Source organism: Lynx rufus, unplaced genomic scaffold (genome assembly GCF_022079265.1).
Source record: "Lynx rufus isolate CCGP_SWC_20201006 ecotype Redwood Valley unplaced genomic scaffold, mLynRuf1.p SCAF_6, whole genome shotgun sequence".
In the NCBI taxonomy this organism is placed as follows: Eukaryota; Metazoa; Chordata; class Mammalia; order Carnivora; family Felidae; genus Lynx; species Lynx rufus.
In genome coordinates this window covers 110,455,979-110,474,747 of record NW_025814878.1, presented here as the reverse complement: position 1 = coordinate 110,474,747, position 18,769 = coordinate 110,455,979, and the positions used below count along the sequence as shown (strand labels likewise).

The 18,769-nt window shown below is 46.3% G+C and overlaps 1 protein-coding gene across 1 annotated transcript in view; it reads left to right on the top strand.

Moving 5' to 3' along the window:
• TBC1D22B (TBC1 domain family member 22B) overlaps positions 1-18,769 on the top strand; it is an 80,613-nt gene that overhangs the window by 30,517 nt on the left and 31,327 nt on the right. The window contains exons 4-8 of the mRNA XM_047102423.1: positions 1,095-1,274; positions 1,808-1,878; positions 3,284-3,412; positions 4,673-4,738; positions 8,637-8,751. Of these exons, the coding sequence (XP_046958379.1) occupies positions 1,095-1,274; positions 1,808-1,878; positions 3,284-3,412; positions 4,673-4,738; positions 8,637-8,751 (561 nt within the window). The remainder of the gene's footprint in view (positions 1-1,094; positions 1,275-1,807; positions 1,879-3,283; positions 3,413-4,672; positions 4,739-8,636; positions 8,752-18,769) is intronic.

Genomic DNA, 18,769 nt, shown 5'->3' with positions numbered 1-18,769 from the left:
GTCAGTCCTATACTGCTCGTTTCTCCTTCCTGTCATCTGGGTTAGAAATGTCAAGAACCAGCCATGTGGTTCTGCTGGGGTCTGTGTTCCTGTTATTTCAGTCATATGCCAGCAGAATTAAAAGCTGGCTCACCTTGGTGGGAAATGTAGGAGCACAGAGGAACCCAAAACAGGGTTGCCTGGGGCCAGAGCCTCTCACCTGCTGTGCAGGGGACATTGATGGGCCAAGAACAGCTTCGAGTTGTGCCGTGGATATTGATCCTCTCAGCCCTTGGGCCAGCTGCATGGGGCCTGGGGCTTCAGGCAAGCAGCCACCTGTTTTTATTACATGTGCCCTACTTACATGCCTAACCGACTGAGCCACTCAGGTTCCCTGTGACTCCTGCTTTTTAAGGCCCAGATAGATAAAGAATATGAAACAGTTATGAAAGGACAGTCAGAATTTAACTCACTGCTTACATGCTCTGTGATGTGGAAAGGGAAGGCAAACACTACCTTAGACCGTGTTGCCCCCACATTCAATATTAGGCATGAAGACACATCCCAGGTTGGGGTAGAAAGAAAACATTTGATTTCCATCCAGAGTTGCCAAAAAAGTTGTCACAGTTGCTACGGCCTCTGGAGTCTGTTAGCACATAAGATGCCTTGGGAGCCTGTGATAAAAATGCAGCCCTTCCTGGGGCGCCTGGGTGGTGCAGTCGGTTAAGCGTCCGACTTCAGCCCGGGTCACGATCTCGCGGTCCGTGAGTTCGAGCCCCGCGTCAGGCTCTGGGCTGATGGCTCGGAGCCTGGAGCCTGTTTCCGATTCTGTGTCTCCCTCTCTCTCTGCCCCTCCCCCGTTCATGCTCTGTCTGTCTCTCTCTGTCCCAAAAATAAATAAACGTTGAAAAAAAAAATTAAAAAAAAAAATGCAGCCCTTCCCCCGGGCAGACGCTTTCCATCCCCTGGCTGCCCTCAGCGGGCACCTTGGGGCAGCGCGCCAGCTGCTCGGACCCGATTCTGGCGGAGGGGCCAGTACTGAACCGCCAGCTCAGGCTCCCTCCACGTCCATGCTCTACATTGCCGCCTGTTCTCTTTCTCTTTCATTATCACAGGTGACACATGCCTGAGGAATCCACTCCACAAACAGCAGTCACTCCCTCTCCGACCCATCATCCCCCTGGTTGCCCGCATCTCGGACCAGAATGCTTCCGGGGCGCCCCCGATGACTGTCCGGGAGAAAACCCGCCTAGAAAAATTCCGTCAGCTTCTCTCCAGCCACAACACTGACTTAGGTGAGTCCCCATGAGCCCCGGGCAAGGTAGGACCTCTTGGTGACTGGAATTCTCAGAGACCTGGAAGCTATTGCTCTTTATTCTTCCTTCTTTTACTTTTCCAGCATCTCCTGATCTGGTGCCCATTGCAGTGACATGCAGGTATTAAGTCAGAAGTATGTTACTAGAAATTAGGGACCAAATTAGGTGGGACTGGATTCTGCGGCCCGTAGACCATAGTGTAGCTGTTCTGGCTTTGGTCTCCTCTGCCTCGAGGCAACTCTGACTCAAATCCACACCCACGGGTCTCTCTTTGCCCCCCTGAGTCTGATCTCCGAGCTGACTGCATCACTACTGCAGAGCCGTGTCTTCGCCACTTTGCTGCTCAGGGCTGTTGTCTGGGGCTTTCTCCCCGTGCTTGTCGGTAGCTGCTGCTGCTGGTGGTGGTGGTGGTCTTTCTTGAATGGTGGGAGGAATCAGGCAGTGCTGGCTCAGGGTTGTCTTAGGGCATTTGTGGGAAGGGCTAATCCAATCAAGCCGTTGTCCGTTTGCAGATGAACTGAGGAAGTGTAGCTGGCCGGGGGTTCCCAGGGAGGTTCGACCCATAACCTGGAGACTCCTGTCGGTGAGTTCTGCCCGCTGTGTAGAGAAGCGTGAGCCTCACACAGCCCTTCTTACCTGCTGAGGTTAGTGTGGGCACATTCATCTTACTGCATAGACTCCTCCAGTCCCACTGGGTGTGGCAGATCTGTGGGACTGTCGTCTTATTTCTGCGCCTAAATAAACACATCCTTGCGAGTTATTCACGCACGTATAGAAGAGCACAGCTTTTCCCTGTTGGTGTATCCCCCCTTGCTCAATGCCAGGGAGAAAGAGCGTAGTGAGGTAGGGATCTCAGCACTTGTTTGGACAGGCTCCCACACTCCCCAGACTTCACTCTTTCCTCAGTAGGAATAACCAGAGTGGTGGAAAGCGACTCTGGCACTGTGAGGAGGTGAGACATGGGCCTCCCCCAGGAGCCTGCACCAGTCCCGCTCTCACTGAGGGCAGAGCACTGTGCCAGCCTCTGTGATAGGGACGCTCGGACTTCCTGAGCCTGTCATGTTCGTTCATTCATTCATTCATTCATCTAGCAAGGAATTATTGAGGGCCTGCTGTCTGCCAGGCATGGTGCCAGCAGCTGCGGGGATACACAACAATGAATGAAGCCTGGTCCCTGCTCTGCAGGCCCTGCCTGGGGAATGTATTACATAAATGTCTGCGAGAGGAAGTGACTCTTTCCTCAGTGTTCCCCACGAGTCCCGATCCTGCAGCCATGTAATCACTGCCTCCGCCACTTCTAATAAGTTTGAATGCCAACAAGAGTAGATTTGGTCGTGGTTTCGGGAACGGGAGCCGCACGAGTTGAGAGTGGGCTCTAGACCAGGAGTGAGGAGGAAAGTTGGCCTGAAGCTTTGGCTAGGCGGGAGGCTGCTGCCAGAAGTTCCGTGTCTGCACGTTGTGGCTGCCCGCGTCACAGATTCCATTCAGCTTTCTAAGCTGGCAGTTCTGAATATTAGCGTGGAGAAGAACGTGTGACTGGCACAGACTTCCAAGGCACACCCCTGGGATGTGCCGTAGAGGTGGCCGTAGGGCTGGGATTCCCGGAAGTATCGCCTGGCACACACGCAGCCCTCCAGAGGCCCCCACTCGGGTCCAGTTCCCTCCCACTGACCTAGATTCATTGCTCTGCCGAGCCAGCTCCGGGGCGCTCACCAGCAGCACGCACTGCAACTACAGTGCAGGGCTGCGGGAGTGTGCACGTAACCCTGGGAAAGCTGGCCTGGCTTCATCTGCCCACATGTGAGTCTCATTGAAGAAGGAGAGAGCAGACGCTGGGCGGCCGGACCCAAAAAGGGAGGATTCTTGTGCTCTTGGCAGCTGTCCTTCCGCCCCTTTGACGGTTGCCAAGCCAATCCTTAGGCTAAAATAAAAATTAAGGACTCGTGCAACCAACGTGTGTCCCCGTCTAACCACGGTCCTGTCTGTAGGGCTATCTCCCAGCAAACACCGAGAGGAGGAAGTTGACCCTGCAGCGGAAGCGGGAGGAATATTTTGGCTTCATTGAGCAGTATTATGACTCTCGAAATGAGGAACATCACCAGGATACCTACCGACAGGTACAGTCATCACCTTTTTGGTTACGAATCATAATTGTCAGATGTCTCTCCTGGGAGAACTGTCATAGTGCAGGATTTCCGAGTCTTCAGGCTATGGTATGCTGGTTAGGAATTAAATTTATTCCCAGAACTGCTTCCCCTGTTTCTAATGAGTAGCTCTGATTTTAGCCATTTTAAATAGAGTTTTTGTTTTTTTTCTGTTTTTTTTTTTTGCACTGATCAGTGGCATTGCTTCCCCAACTTCCACATGCATACAAGTCATCCAGGGTCTTGATAAAATCCCACCCAAGCGTTATGATAAGATGCAGATTCTGATTCAGTGGGTCTGGGTTGAGACCTTCACTTCTGACAAACTCCCAGGCGGTGTCAGCACTACTGGTCCCAGGCCGCAAGTAGTAAGGGTCCCGGGGCACAGAGTGAAAGAGAAGCTCACTCAGGAGTGGTCCAGTCCCTCTAGACTGTGTGACATTAGTATGTCCACCTGGCAGCTAGTGCCGTTTCAGCACCCATGTCTGCCCGTGTGTCTGCAAGAGCAGTAGTTACCAGCAGGCTCGGCAGGCAGTGTTCCGTCACCCTCACGGTGGTCCCCACCGCCTGCTAAAAGAGGAGGGGAGGAAGAAGAGGGGCGAGGGGAAAAGCCCAGGGTGCTGGCAGCTGTCTTCAGGAAGCCTCAAGAGCCAAAGTAGCTTCTGCTGCTGTCGCCGCCACGGTCCTTGGGATCGATCGTTAAGGCTCGGAGAAATCCTGAAGCTGAAACCAGCTGTTGTGACCTCTTTGGTAACAGAAGTGAGGACTTGGCAGTGACAGTTACTGAATGCCGGCTCCCTCTGGTTCCCAAGCCAGTCACATGTCTGCCACTTTTAGAGCTCTCTCTGCTCTTGGGAACTATTGATGAGTAAGACTCTGAAAGAGGGACGCACATTTTGATCATTTCTGTTGAGTAAGCACCAGCCCAGAGTGAAACAGACTCCAGGGCGATTCTCTTAGGCCGTGGGTTCTTTAGGTCGTGAAGCCCGTTGCTGTTCGACATAAGTGGTTTATCTGCGGAGGTTTCCTCAGTTTCAGTAAGCTATTGCTGTCATGGAAACGTATTCCAGATGGACAGGCGGGCTTAATTAGACTCTTCTGATATGTCCGTCAGTTCTTTCTGAAGATACTGTGCTGTCACTCTTACCCCCTTGATTCGCAGATCTTAAGAAAATAACTTCTCAAAAGAACAAACTGGCATTTGTGTTCTTAGACATGACTTCTCTTTTTCAGATTCACATCGACATTCCAAGGACAAATCCTCTCATTCCATTGTTCCAGCAGCCGCTTGTACAGGAGGTAAGGGAAGTACTTAACCGTTCTCGGCCCTTCTCTGCTCCATGCCTCCACAGCACCTGTTCTGCATGTATGTGTCCTAGACCTCCCTCCGGCCGTGGGCAGGTGTGTGGCTAATCATGGGGGTACCTTCTGTTCGGATACGGAGCTGTGGTCCCTGCAGAGCTCTTTCTTGTGCATTCTCGTTTGTTCTCCTTGACAAATCTATGGGCCAGGTCACACTCTGAGAAGTTAAGGGACTTATCTGGGGCTTTAAGGCCACACTGTAACAGAATGAAGGCTAGAACTCATACCTCAGAATTCCTAGTCCTGTGTTTGCTCTACTTTATCAAGCTGGGCTAGTGATGGTCTTTTTATTGTGGTAAGCGTGTGTAACGTGAAATGTCCCATTTTAACCCTTTTTAAGTGCACAGTTCAGCGGCATCAAGTACATTCACACTGTGGTATGACCACCACCTGTCTTTATGACTTTTTTCGTCTGCCCAAACTGAAACTTTGTATCCATTAAATAATAATTCTGGGAGTGCCTGGTGGCTCAGTCAGTTGAGCGTCTGACTCTTGGTTTCAGCTCAGATCGTGATTCCAGGGTCATGGGATCAATCCCCACGTTGGGCTCCGTGCTGACATCAGGGAGCCTACTGGGGATTTTCTCTCTCCTTCTGTCTCTGCCCCTCCCCTCCTCTCTCAAAATGAATAAACATTAAAAAAATAATAATAATTCTCCATCCCCAACAACCACCATCCTACTTTCTGTCTCTATGGGTTTGAATATTTCAGGTACTGCAAACAAGTAAGACCATATATTATCGGTCCTTGCGTTACTTACTGGCTTATTTCACTTGGCATGATAATATCTTCAGAGTTCATCTATGTTGTAACGTGTGTCAGAATTTCCTTCCTCTTAAAACTGAATAATATTCGTTATATGTGTGTAACACAAATTGTCCGTCTACTCTGTCCTCTGTGGACAATTGGATTGCTTCCACTTTGGGTATTATGTCTGTTTGAGTCCCTGTTTTAAATCCTTCTGAGAATATACCCAGAAGTTGAAGTAGTCATGATATTGTGAAATCTGACAAGTCCACAAAACGCATAGAAGGTCTCAGTGGGACTGTTATCTTTTGACCCAAGCAGTAATTATAACCTCCTTGAGACTAGGGATTTCCTTAGCAGCTTCACGGTAGCTAGGACGCTGGGTGTAAGTCCTCTCTGAATCCTGTTTTCAGTTTTCCTCGGAATAGAGAGGGATGGTGGTAAAAATGCTCAAAATAATTTCTATTTGACTTTAGATTATATTCATAATTCTATTTAAATGCAGATCTCCACTGGTGGGATCCCTCATGACTTACCAGTAGCATTAAGAAGATTTGAAGGGGGTGGTGACAGCATTATTTTAACTCTAAGATTCAGCTCAAAGGAAGCGGAAGACCCATTGAGGGTCCCTTTGTGCCTCCCATTGTTTCCCACGGCTCAGCCCTGCTTATGCTTTAACTTGGAGATGTTCAGATACTTCTCTTTTACCTGCGCGTGCTTACTGTAAACTTGGAGACAAGGGAACGCAGTTTGTTTAACATGCTTCTAGTAGTAGAATCTGAATACAAAGAAGGGAACTCAAACTACATTCTTTCCATTTTGTCTTGAATCATCTTTGCTTCTAGCTGGCTATAGTCCTCTCACAGAGTATTACTTAAAATGCCGACCAAGGAGCAGAGAACTAAGCAACACAGAATACTGAAAGGCTTGCTTTGCATATCTGAAAGGTAACTTGAGAATTGACTACAGTAAGGCAGAATTACCCAAGTACAAGAGGTGCAAGAAAAATCTTCAGGGATTATCCCTTCCACTCTTCTCCACAAGGCAAGATTATCCCAGGTTGTTTTCTGTCATGAAGGTTCCACGGTCTCCCCTGGTAACCAGGCCTGGTGCCAGGCCATGTCTGTGGCATCTTCACTTGTACAGTGTGTGAGCACCTGCATTGTCCCATCTTTACCAAGCAGGGATTGTCACAGGTCTCCTGATTGTGAGCTGCTGGCCTCCATGCCCTTGGCCACTGTTGAAACCAGTCAGCGAGGATCTGTGTTTTCACGAGGAGCTGAGAGTGTGGAGCAGAAGCCCTGGGATTCTCTCTCTCTTTCTGTCTCTGCCCCTCCCCTCCTCTCTCAGAACTAACAGAGACGTCCAGACAGACACAGGCCACAGGAGGCAGGCAGGAGCCCCTTGCGATCTTCCTGAACATGGTGGGTCTAGCCTGAGCTTGGGCTTGTATTTCAAGGGAGGGAGGAGAGAATGTAAGAGGGCCCCCGTTAAAGTGTTGGGCCTAACCCACGTGAGGATGTCACGCCCTTCCCTCAGCCCCAGAGAGCAAGTGGGCAAGTCTAGTGGAGGCAGAGAGGCCAGCTTGCTTCCTGGTAGGGCTTGTTCTCACTGCCTGTAAGGGCAAGAGTGTTGACAATGGGCGTGTGTCTCATTTCCCTCTGCAGCTGGAAGGCAGACTCAACACGGGGGCTGGGACACATCCTTTATTGTGTCTCTAGATTCTCTACTTCTCTCCTGCGCTAGCTTACCAACTCCAAAGCCATACAAGCATTTCCTTCCCGTTGTTCTCCCTGGGGGGCTTTCTTCCTTGCACCTGACCTCTAAGAAGCCCTCTTCAGTCTGCCCCCAGAGCCCATGTGTGCACGATGGAGGCCCTCTCGTCTCCCGTGCCCCCCACACGTGGTCACCATCAGCTCTGCCGTCCCTCTGGTGTGGCTCACAGAGACACGAGGCAGCCCACTCAAAGCCAGTGTAAGGAACATGTCGGACTGGTAGTTTTGGCCACCAGGATGAAGCCCAGGGATGAATAGTATCAGAGAAGATGGGGGGATAGCTGAGAGCCTAATGAAGGCAGAGGGAGTGTAGCTGAATGGGGCAGGACCAGACTCTGAAAAGGGACCCTAAAGATCTTTTCCTTCTCCTCAGTCTAGGTCTCTGGTCTCTTGTGGCTAATATACTTAACCCCGGTGGCTTCCCCATGGAGGCCCAGGCTGATTTCTCTGTTCTCAAATTCCCAGCTGTAGGATTTGTTTTATTTGCTTTCCTTTCCCCAGCGAATGTCTGGGTTGCATCCTGATACACACAGTGACTTCCTGCGTTGACAGTTCTCAGTCAGGCTGGGCTAGGAGTAAGTGTAGGTATAAGTTTTCCTCCGTCTCAGCGGGGAGAAAGGGGAGCGTGGTGGGGAAGGCGTTTCTACTCCACATCCTACAATGATAAAAAAAGGTGTGAAAAAGGTATCAGAACTTAGATGTTTTACCATCTTGCTTCTGGAAATCAAGAAATCGTTATCTACAAATGAGAGTGGGGTGGCCTGGGTTAGGGACATCGATAAACAGACCTTCTCCTAAGCCCTTTGTGTCCCTGCCCTTCCCATTTTCCTCATTTTATTTTTTAACATCCATTTATTTTAGAGAGAGAGAGCGCGCATGTGCACGAGTGGGGGAGGGGCAGAGAGAGAGGGAGACACAGAACCCGTAGCAGGCTTTAGGCTCTGAGCTGTCAGCACAGAGCCCGACATGCGACTCGAACCCCCAAACCGTGAGATCATGACCTGGGCTGAAATCAGATGCTTAACTGACTGAGCCCCCAGGCCCCCCCCTCCCCCCGTTTTCCCCATTTTATATCACAGTGGCTGGATACTGAAAAGAGAAACAAAGGCAAGAACTGTCTATCTACCCCTGCTTAAAAACAACCAACATCTTAGAAACTTTCTGCATTTATAAACTTCCTTTGTCCCAGAGTAGCTTTAGAATTTTCCTAAAAATTTGGCAGCATCCCTGGGGCAAATTGTGACATAGGTAAATGGAGGGAGGGAGGGTATCCCTATGATTTAACAGTCCTGTCTTCTCTCTCCTTTTCCTAGATCTTCGAAAGAATTCTATTTATTTGGGCCATCCGACACCCTGCCAGTGGGTACGTCCAGGGAATTAATGACCTGGTCACTCCGTTCTTTGTCGTCTTCCTCTCAGAATATGTGGGTAAGAAGCATGAGTACCAAGCTGAACAAACTATTGCTCTTTCTTATCTGCGGTCTGTTTGTTTCTCCCAAGAGTGCAGCCAGTAGGCAAGTCTTGCTAAAAAAGAGGTAGTGGCCTTCGAATACACAGCTAAACCTGTCTGACAGCAGAAGCAGCCTGGCATTTATCTCTAGAGATGGCCACAGACGTCACCCAAAAAGGACCCACTTGGTCCCAGAATGACCAAATGGATACCTTTTTTGCTCTACCGTAAGCAGATGGTTTGATGCTTTATTTGAGGTCCTTTTAGGATTATTTTGAACTCATCTCTGACACAGGCCCTCATCTGTGGAAGCTGGAGTTTTAGATTGTACACCAGGCCTCCACACTCCAGTTCACATGCTGTATGTTGGCAGCATGAAAGGTGCTGGCATCAGAATCGAGCGCACGTTGGAGGTCCTGGAACAGGCCGAGGAGAGCTGCAGGACCTTGATTTCTCCCCTCCTCCTGCTCCTCTAATCCCACTGAGTTCTTGTCACTTTGGATAGGGTGATTGGATACCGTGGTGGCAGTTAGGTTTTCTTACAGCTCCAGCCTCCTCCTCTGGCCAGGCCTGAATTGGGCAGAGTCTTAAAAGGGGTTGAGGATCCTCCCCTTCTCCTTTTGATTTCTTTATCCGCTTGTGCTTAGAGACTCCCAAGAAAACCCATGCGTCATGTGTGTTCGCTCAGGCAGTTAAGGAGAAGCTCATGTGGAAATCAGAATGTTGGAGGGGGTCTCAGAACATCATCCATCTATCCTCTCATTTCACCAATGGGTTGTGAGATGCCCTGTCTCCTTGTTGGTGGCAAAGCAAAGACTAGAAGCCTTTCTGTAGGCGCTGGAGGTGGTGGGTTATTGTGGGTGTTGGAGGAAGCCGGTGTGGGAGAGGAGGAGGGTAATGAGAAGTAGACCAGAGTGGAGCCCCTTAGAGAGTAAGGGCATGAAACTATCTCACTCGATCCATCCCATTCATTGTTTTCTCATAGGGCTCAATGGATGGTGTTTTGGTCTTTTATGAGGCAGTTTCCGAAAAGTAAGACGACTAAATGACACCATCCCCCATTCCCTTTATTGGCAGCAAGCTGGGCAGGACTGGGAGGAAGGTCTCTCTTGCCCACTCTATCAGGGGGTCCTAAGCAAAAGAAAGATTAGTTAAAATGTAGCTACGAAAAGCAGATAGGTAATGCTTTTGCTAGAGGACTTTTCATTTTCCCTTTCACATTAATGGGTCAGCTTTCGGAGGCAGCTTAATTCTGTGTGTTTAACTTTATTAAGAGCAGTGCAGCTGATCTGTTGGGATTTGGGGGTTGCTTCCTTGCAATAGTACTCTTCTAAAACACTATTAAAGGATGAGCCTAGGAAGGTAGTAATCCGTTCACTAATCTACATTTGAAGTGTAAATGCTGGCATGGAATCTGGGTAACAGTATCATGCCAGTTACAAATAACCCTCAGCAGCTGCAGTCTCTAATTGGATATTTAATTATCTCGTTAGCTGCCATTTATATTGTATGCCAGATTTTCCTTTCCTTTCTGTAGGCACAGCTCTGTTGGTCCCACCAAGCACTGTGCCTTTCTTTGATAGATATGCCAGCATTCTGATCTTGGTATTGGCAGCCGCACTGCTGACCCACGGCATTTATGCAGTAAAGCGTGGGCTTCTCCACCCTTCCTTGGAGGCAGTCTTGGCAAGGCCATGCCCAGTTTTACTGCTGCAACAGACTTCAGAAAGGTCTTGGTGCCTCCTCCTAGACTGAGGAAGGTGGGGCCCATTCTTTTTTTTTTTTTTTTTTTTATGGAAACTTTTGTTAGGTTAAGTTTCAAACAGATGTAAAAGTAGAAAAAAATAATGCCATAAATCTCCATATAGCTCTCGCCCAGCTTTCCCAGCCAGGCTTGTTTTATCTATTCCTCTGTCCGTTCTCTTCATCCTTTCCTCTTTGTGAATTATTGGGAAGCAATTAGACATCATATCATTTCATCCATAGATATTTCTATGTGTAGCTCTAGAGGATAGTGATTAAAGAAACTCACAGCCGTAATGCAGTTATTACGTCTAAAAAGTTGTAATAGCTCCATAGTATAATCTCATATATAATCAACATACACGTTTTTCTGATTCTTGTAAATATATTTAATAGTTTGTTTGAATCGGGGTACAGATTGGGTCCACACATTCTAATTGGTTGATGTGTCTCTTAAATCTCTCTTATTCCATCTGTTCCCATCCCTCTTTTTTTCCTTAGGAGTTTGTAGCTTTAGCCCTTGTTTTTCTGGTTTTCAGTTTAGGGCTTTACCACGCCAACCAGGGATAACACCCTGATTCTTAAAGCACTTTACCATTTTGCAAAGCACTGTGGCCTACCAGATTTCATTTAGTAGGCCCCAGTATCTCTTTAAGGTAGATGCACAACTCACTTTACAGGGAGAAATCCCAGGCTCAAGGATTTAATAAGCTTTCCAGACTCAGACCTAGGTCTTTTGACCTTAATACCTGTCCTCTTAATATGACTTGTGCTGTTTCAACTTAGATCCCTGTTTTCAGACTTCTAATGGCTCCCTCTACTCCATTCTCTGTTCCAAAGCAGGCAGTACATTTCTTACTGTTCCTTGCCTTTAAAAAAAAAAAATTGCAGTACAAAGTACATACTCATTGAAAAAAATCAAAACAGTATAGAAATGCTGTTACCTCCCTTACCTCCCACCCTGATCTGGTGTATATTCTTCTAGACCTTTCCCTGTGTGTACTGCACATACTATTTTTCTTTATTGTGTTGAGAAAAAAAATGCGTTTAAACTATTCATACTTTTCTTTCTTTTAAAGATTTTATTTGGGGGGAGGGGCACTTGGCTGGCTTAATGATAGAGTGTATGACTCTTGGTCTTAGGGTCAGGAGTTTGGGCTCCGTGTTGGGCATGGAGCCTACTTAAAATTTAAAAAAATTGTTTGTAAAGATTTTATTTTTAAGTAATCTCTACACCCAGTGGGCTCGAACTCACAGCCCTGCGATCAAGAGTCGCATGCTCTACCAACTGAGCCAGCCCAGTGCTTCAACTATCCATAGTTTTCTTTTCTTTTTTTATTTTTTATTTAAAAAAAATTTTTTTAATATTTATTTATTTTTGAGAGAGCGAAAGAGAGAAACAAAGCATGACCAGGAAAGAGGCAGAGAGAGAGAGGGAAGAGAATCCGAAGCAGGCTCCAGGCTCTGAGCTGTCAGTACAGAGCCCAATGCGGGGCTCAAACTCACAAACTGCAAGATCATGACCTGAGCTGAAGCTGGACGCTTAACCAGCTAAGCCACCCAGGTGCCCAGCTATCCATAGTTTTCTATATCTTGTTTGTCTTCATTAAAAAAAAAAAAAAAAAAAAAATCACGGCCAGCTTTCCAAGTCTGGACATACAGATCTACCTCATCATTTTCAGCAATGACATTTGTTCCCCTAATAAGGCTTTACTACAGTTTGTTTATTTAACGATTCCTCTATTGAAGGACATTTAAGTTGTCTACAGTTTTTAGCTATTATAAATAATATTGTACCTATTTTGAATATCCTTATATATATTTTCTTGTGCATTTGTGTTAAACTACGTATTTCTCCTGGGGTGCCTGGCTGGCTCAGTTAGATGAGCGTGCAGCTCTTTATCTCAGGGTTATGAGTTCCAGCTCCACGTTGGATATAGAGATTACTTAAAAATCTTAAAAATAAATGAATAAACAAGCAAAAAACAAACCTTATTTCTCTGAAAGAGAGCCCCAGAAGTGAAATTGCTAGTCCTAAGAGCATGCCAAATAGGTACTTCTTTTTTTTATTTTTTACTTTTTTATTTTTAATATTTATTTATTTTTGAGAGACAGAGCATGAGGTGGGGAGGGGCAGAGAGCGGAGACACAGAATCGGAAGCAGGCTCCAGGCCCCGAGCTGTCAGTACAGAGCCCAACCAACATGGGGCTTGAACTCACGAACTGTGAGATCATGACCTGAGCCGAAATTGGATGCTTAACCAACTGGGCCACCCAGGCGTCCCTAGGTACTTTTAAATTACACGTCTAAATTCTAAGTTTGTACCAGTTTATACTCCAGCTACTAGCGTGGGGGTGCACTTTTCTTCATATCCTTAGCAGAACTAGATATCCTAATCTAATTCTATTTCACCAATCTGGCAAATAAACCATGGTTTCTGTTCGTTTTTGTTCCGCTTGTTCGTGAGTGAGGTTGTTTATCTTTTCTTCTGTGTACATATTAGCATTTGTTTCTTGGGGATCTGCTTGTTCAGATCCTTTGCCACTTCTTCCTGTTGGATTGTTGGTCTTGTTGTGTAAAAACTTTTTGTAGATTAGATATATTCCTCCTTTACCTGGTATGTGTTAAAAATAGTAGGCTATACCACACAAAATTGCTAATATTCAACCATTTTTGACCCTCCCCCACTGCCAGATGAGAATTTTATATGGTTCAGCCTAATATTGTTTTTCTCCCAGACTATCATTTGTCTTTTAACTTTGTTGATTGTGTCTCCTTATATAGAACATCCTGATTTTTATGTAGTCAAATCTGCCCATTTGACAGGTGTTTATTGAGCTCCTGCTGTCTGCCAGGGGATAGAGAGGCTAAAATGACAGAGGTGGGCCCTGCCCTCTAGTGGAGGGGCTCGCAAACAACAAGTAAACCAGTCCTGGCAAATGGTGCTGAGGTCGCGAAGGAGACCACTCCTCCTTCATGGTTTAGGGGTTTGGTATCTTGCTTAGGAAATCTTTCCTTCCTCACCTCAAAATTATGAAAATACTCTCTCCTGTTTTCTTCTAATACTCTTGTGGGTTTGTTTTTACATTTAGCTCTTTAAATTTCATTATTAATTTGTTTTCCTGAATGGTGAGGGTTGAGATTAAAGTTCCTGTGCAACTGAATGGTTCATTGTTTCAAACACCATTTATAAATAATGCATCCTTTCTTCACTGGTGTGAAATCCCTCTTGGTAATACAACATAAATTCCTTTATTTACATGGCTCTCCTTCTTTATTCTGTTCCACTTATTTCCATTTCGATGCCAACAGCACACAGTTGGGGTTTTGAGCTTTGTAGTGTGTTTTGTCATTATTCCAGGGCCAGTCCCTTTCACCATCTTTCTTAAAAACTTGGTTTGGCTCTTCTTCCATGTGAACTTTATGTTTCTACCTTCCTTTCTAAATTTTATTTTAATTTTTATTATTTTTAAAAAATGTTTATTTATTTTTGAGACACAGAGAGCACGAGAGCAGGGGAGGAGCAGAGAGAGAAAGGGAGAGAGAGAATCCCAAGCAGGCTCCGTGATGTCGGCACAGAGCCTGATGTGGGGCTCGATCTCATGAACCATGAGATCATGACCTGAGCCGAAACCAAGAATGGGACATTCCATCAACTGAGCCACCCAGGTGCCCCTCTAAATTTTATTTTAAATTCCAGTATAGGGTCGCCTGGGTGGCTCAGTCGGTTAAGCATCTGACTTTGGCTCAGGTCATGATCTCGCGATTTGTGAGTTTGAGGCCCATGGTGGGCTCTGTGCTGGCCGCTCAGAGCCTGGAGCCTCCTTTGGACTCTGTGTCTCCCCCTCTCTCTGCCCCTCCCGTGCTCATGCTCTGCCTCTCTCTGTCTCTCAATCATAAATAAATGTTAAAAAATACATTAAAAAATTCCAGTATAGTTAACAGTTATATTAGTTTCAGGTGTACAATATAGTGATTCAACACTTCCATACAACACCTGGTACTCATCATGACAAGTGCTCCCTTAATCCCCGTCACCTGTCTCGCCCATCCTCCCCACCATGTCTCCTCTGGTAACCATCAGTTTGTTCTCTACAGTTAAGAGTCTGTTTCTTGGTTTGCCTTTCTCTCTTTACCCTTTGCTCATTTGTTTTGTTTCTTAAATTCCACGTACAAGTGAAATCATACAGTGTTTGTTTTTTCCTGACTTATTTCCCTTAGCATAATCACACTCTAGCTCCATCCGTGTCATTGCATATGGCAAGATTTCATTCTTTTTTTTTTTTGGCTGAATAATATTCCATTGTGTGTATACGCCACTTCTTTATTCATTCATCAGTTGATGGACACTTGGGCTTCCATATCTTGGCTATTGTAAATAATGCTGCTATAAACATGATGATGCATGTATCCCTTTGAATTAGTGTTTTTGTATTTTTTTGGTGAATACCGAGTAGTCCAATTGCTGGATCTATTTTTTTTTTTAATTTTTTTTTTTTAACGTTTATTTATTTTTGAGACAGAGAGAGACAGAGCATGAACGGGGGAGGGGCAGAGAGAGAGGGAGACACAGAATCGGGAGCAGGCTCCAGGCTCTGAGCCATCAGCCCAGAGCCCGATGCGGGGCTCCAACTCACGGACTGTGAGATCGTGACCTGAGCTGAAGTCAGACGCTTAACCGACTGAGCCACCCAGGTGCCCCAGGGTAGTTCTATTTTTAGATTAGAAGGTTCTGGGGAACCTTCATACTGTCTTCCGCGGTGGCTACATCAGTTTGCATCCCCACCAACAGAGTGCGAGGGTTCCTTTTTCTCCACATCCTCGCCGACACTTGGTGTCTCTTGTGTTTTCGGTTTTAGCCATTCTGACAGGTGTGAGGTGGTATCTCATTGCAGTTTTGATTTGCATTTTCCTGGTGGTGAATGATGTAGAGCATTTTTCATGTGTTTATTGGCCATTTGGATGTCTTCTTTGGTGAAATGTCCGCTCATTTCTTCTGTCCACTACATGAACTTTAGAATCAACCTGCCAAATTCAGGCAGTGGGAACCTTTTAGAATCTTTACTGGAGTTACAGTGAGTTTATAAATTAAGTTTTGTGGGCTTTTTTATTGTAGTGGCTTTATTGAGATGTAATTCATATACCATACAATTCACCCACTAAAATGTGCAGTTCAGTAGTTTTTAGTATACAGAGTCGTGTAACCATCACTACAGTCAATTGAGAACATTTTCATAACCCCCCAAAAGAGAGTCTGTATCCCTTAGCCATCACCCTCAAACTTCCCATCCCCTCTACCCCTAATTAGTTACTAATCGACTTTCTGTCTTTATGGGTTTGCCTTTTCTGGACATTTCATGTAAATGGAATCTTACAGTGTGTGGTCTTTTGTGCCTAGTTTCTTTCACTTAGCATGTTTTCGAGATTCATCCATGTTGTAGCATCTGTCTGTACTTCATTCTTTTTTTTTGGTCAAATACAAATATCCATTGTGTGGATATACCACGTTTTATTTATGTATTCACCAGTTGATGGATATAAGTTACGTTTTAAAGAAATGAGGCATTCAGACTTCTCCCCAGCCTCAAGGTCGTCTTGAACAGAGATACAATATTGTTTATGACCTTTAAGAATAATTCTTGGGGTGCCTGGCTGGCTCAGTCAGTAGAGCAAGTGACTCTTTGGGGTGGTGAGTTCAAGCCCCACGTTGGGCATAGAGCTTATATTAAAAAAAAAGAGGGGGGGGCGCCTGGGTGGCTCGGTCGGTTAAGCGTCCGACTTCGGCTCAGGTCATGATCTCACGGTCCGTGAGTTCGAGCCCCACGTCGGGCTCTGTGCTGACAGCTCAGAGCCTGGAGCCTGTTTCAGATTCTGTGTCTCCCTCTCTCTCTGCCCCTCCCCTGTTCATGTTCTGTCTCTCTCTGTCTCAAAAATAAATAAACATTAAAAAATTAAAAAAAAATAATTCTCTTGTTTAGGTAATAATGCTTCTTTCCTCCCCTTCTCTAATGGTGTTGTATCCTAATAAGGCAGCTACTGTAAAAGTCTTTTGCTCTGACACCCCTACTTCAGGAGGCCTCAGGTATCTTTCACCTGTGGGATAAGCCAGACTCTTGCCTTTGTCATCCTGGGCAGGTGCCACCAGGCAGCCTTGGCCCACTGCCCCATCTCCCTGAACCATAGCTTGAAGGGTCTGCTCTATCAGAGCCTCTCTCCTTTCTCGTCCCCTATTTGCACTGTACCACCTCCGTCATGTCTATAAAGTAGCACCTGAGCTTGCTTCGTGGTATGTCATGTTTGTTGTAAAAAGAGTTAAAAACGGAGATCCAGTGACTCCCTCTGAGTCGATAGAGAAGCTGTCTATAGCTAGCCTGGCCCCCACGTAGCTGCTTTATCTGCTGAAGACAGCTGCTCACATAGAAGCTTATCTCTGGATAAGCCAGCTGTGTCTGGGCCCAGGGTGACAGTGCTAAAGGAGATCTAGTCTCTGGCCTGTGATCCCTGAGACTGCAGAATACCTGTAAACTCTCATCCACAAGAACGTTTGCGCTTACACAATATTATTGATCTAGCCCCAAACATATTAAGGTCCACCATACCTGATAGTGTGGTCCTCATCAAAACAAACTGCTTATTGGCAACTTTTGAGTGATGCATATGAAAAAATCCTGTAGAAGAGCTGAGCTCAATACCCGCCTTGTTTCCAAAGGCAGAGTGGTATCTATCTGGTGGTTTCCATCAGTACAAAATGAAACCCTCAGTATCGAATAGCTCTCCCTCTTCTCGTCTGCATGAAGCAGCATAGTAGGATTTTCATTTCAAGTTCTACTTGAAGCGTGATGTTTTCAGAAGCGTCATGGCGATGGAACTGCCAGAAGGGAAGTCTTTCCCAGACCTCTGACTTACGAGTCCCGGCCCCTGTGTGACATTTCCACTTGGATGCGTCATAGATGATCAGTTAGGGCTAGCTTGGCTACGTGTGACTGGGAACCCCAAATAATAGGATCTTAAGCAAGATAGAAAAGCTTGTTTAATTTCTCTCATATAAAAAGACAAGAGGTCGGGTGCCTGGGTGGCTCAGTCGGTTGAGCGTCCGGCTTCGGCTCAGTTCGTGATCTCACAGTTTGTGGGTTCGAGCCCCGCATTGGGCTCTATGCTGACAGCTTAGAGCCTGGAGCTCGCTTTGAATTCTGTATCTCCCTCTGTCTCTGCTTCCCTTGCTCATGCTCTGTCTCTCTCTCTCCTTCAAAAATAAATAAAAACATTTAAAAAATTAAAAAAAAAAAAAAAAGACAGGTAAGTAGTCCAGGGCTTGTATCTTAGGGCTTAGCCTGCCCTAACATATCAGGGACCCAGGCTCCTCACTCTTGTTCTTCCGTTTTCAACATGTGGTTTCTTCTTGTGATCCCAGATAGCTACTTGTGCTCCAGCCATCACGTCTGTATTCCATCCAGTACGGAGAAGGAAGGGAAGAAAGGAATACTCTTTCCATTTAAGGACACTTCCCAAAGTTGTATATGGTGCTTAGGTTTGAATCTCTTTTGTCTACACTTGGTCATGTGAGCATAGCTGGCCAGAAAACAGTCTATATCCCAGGTGGCCAGTACTCTTTAGGGGTCCCTTCACCAAGATGTAAAAGGGAACAGTTATTTGGGGACAGCCTGCAATTTTTGCTACCCCTAGGCTCCTCACACTCCGTGTTTTACCGACTCCTTCTCTCCCCGGACCCAGCCACTCTTTTCTCACAGTTGGCAGAGTTTTTTGACTCTTCAGTCAGAAATGCTAAGAATTGTGCGTGAGTCTCACCCTTCTATATCTAATCATTTACAAGCCTCTGATGATTTTATGTCCTAAACGTTTCTTGCGTGTGCCTTGCTCTCTGTTCTTCTGTGACTGCCCTGGGTCAGACCTGGGTTGCTGAAATGGCCACGTGTGTTTCCCCTTCTCGGCTTTTATCCCCTTTCAAGTCCATCTTACACGCCATTCAAATACAGACTTGCCCATGCGGCTTCTCTACTTAAAGCTCTCCAGTAACATCCCCTCACGTACAGGTTCAAGTGTGTCCAGGTTGCCTAGCTTGTGCAAGGTCCTGTGGGATCTGCTCCCTCCCACACCCCTTAAACTCAGCCGCCCCAAATTGACATTTTTAATCTAAAGCCTGTCCTGCACCATGTCCTTCTTCTCCCTTGGGCTAATCTTTGTGCCTCCTTTACAAAGGAAGCCTGCCCTCACCCTCGCCGTGTCCCCGCGCC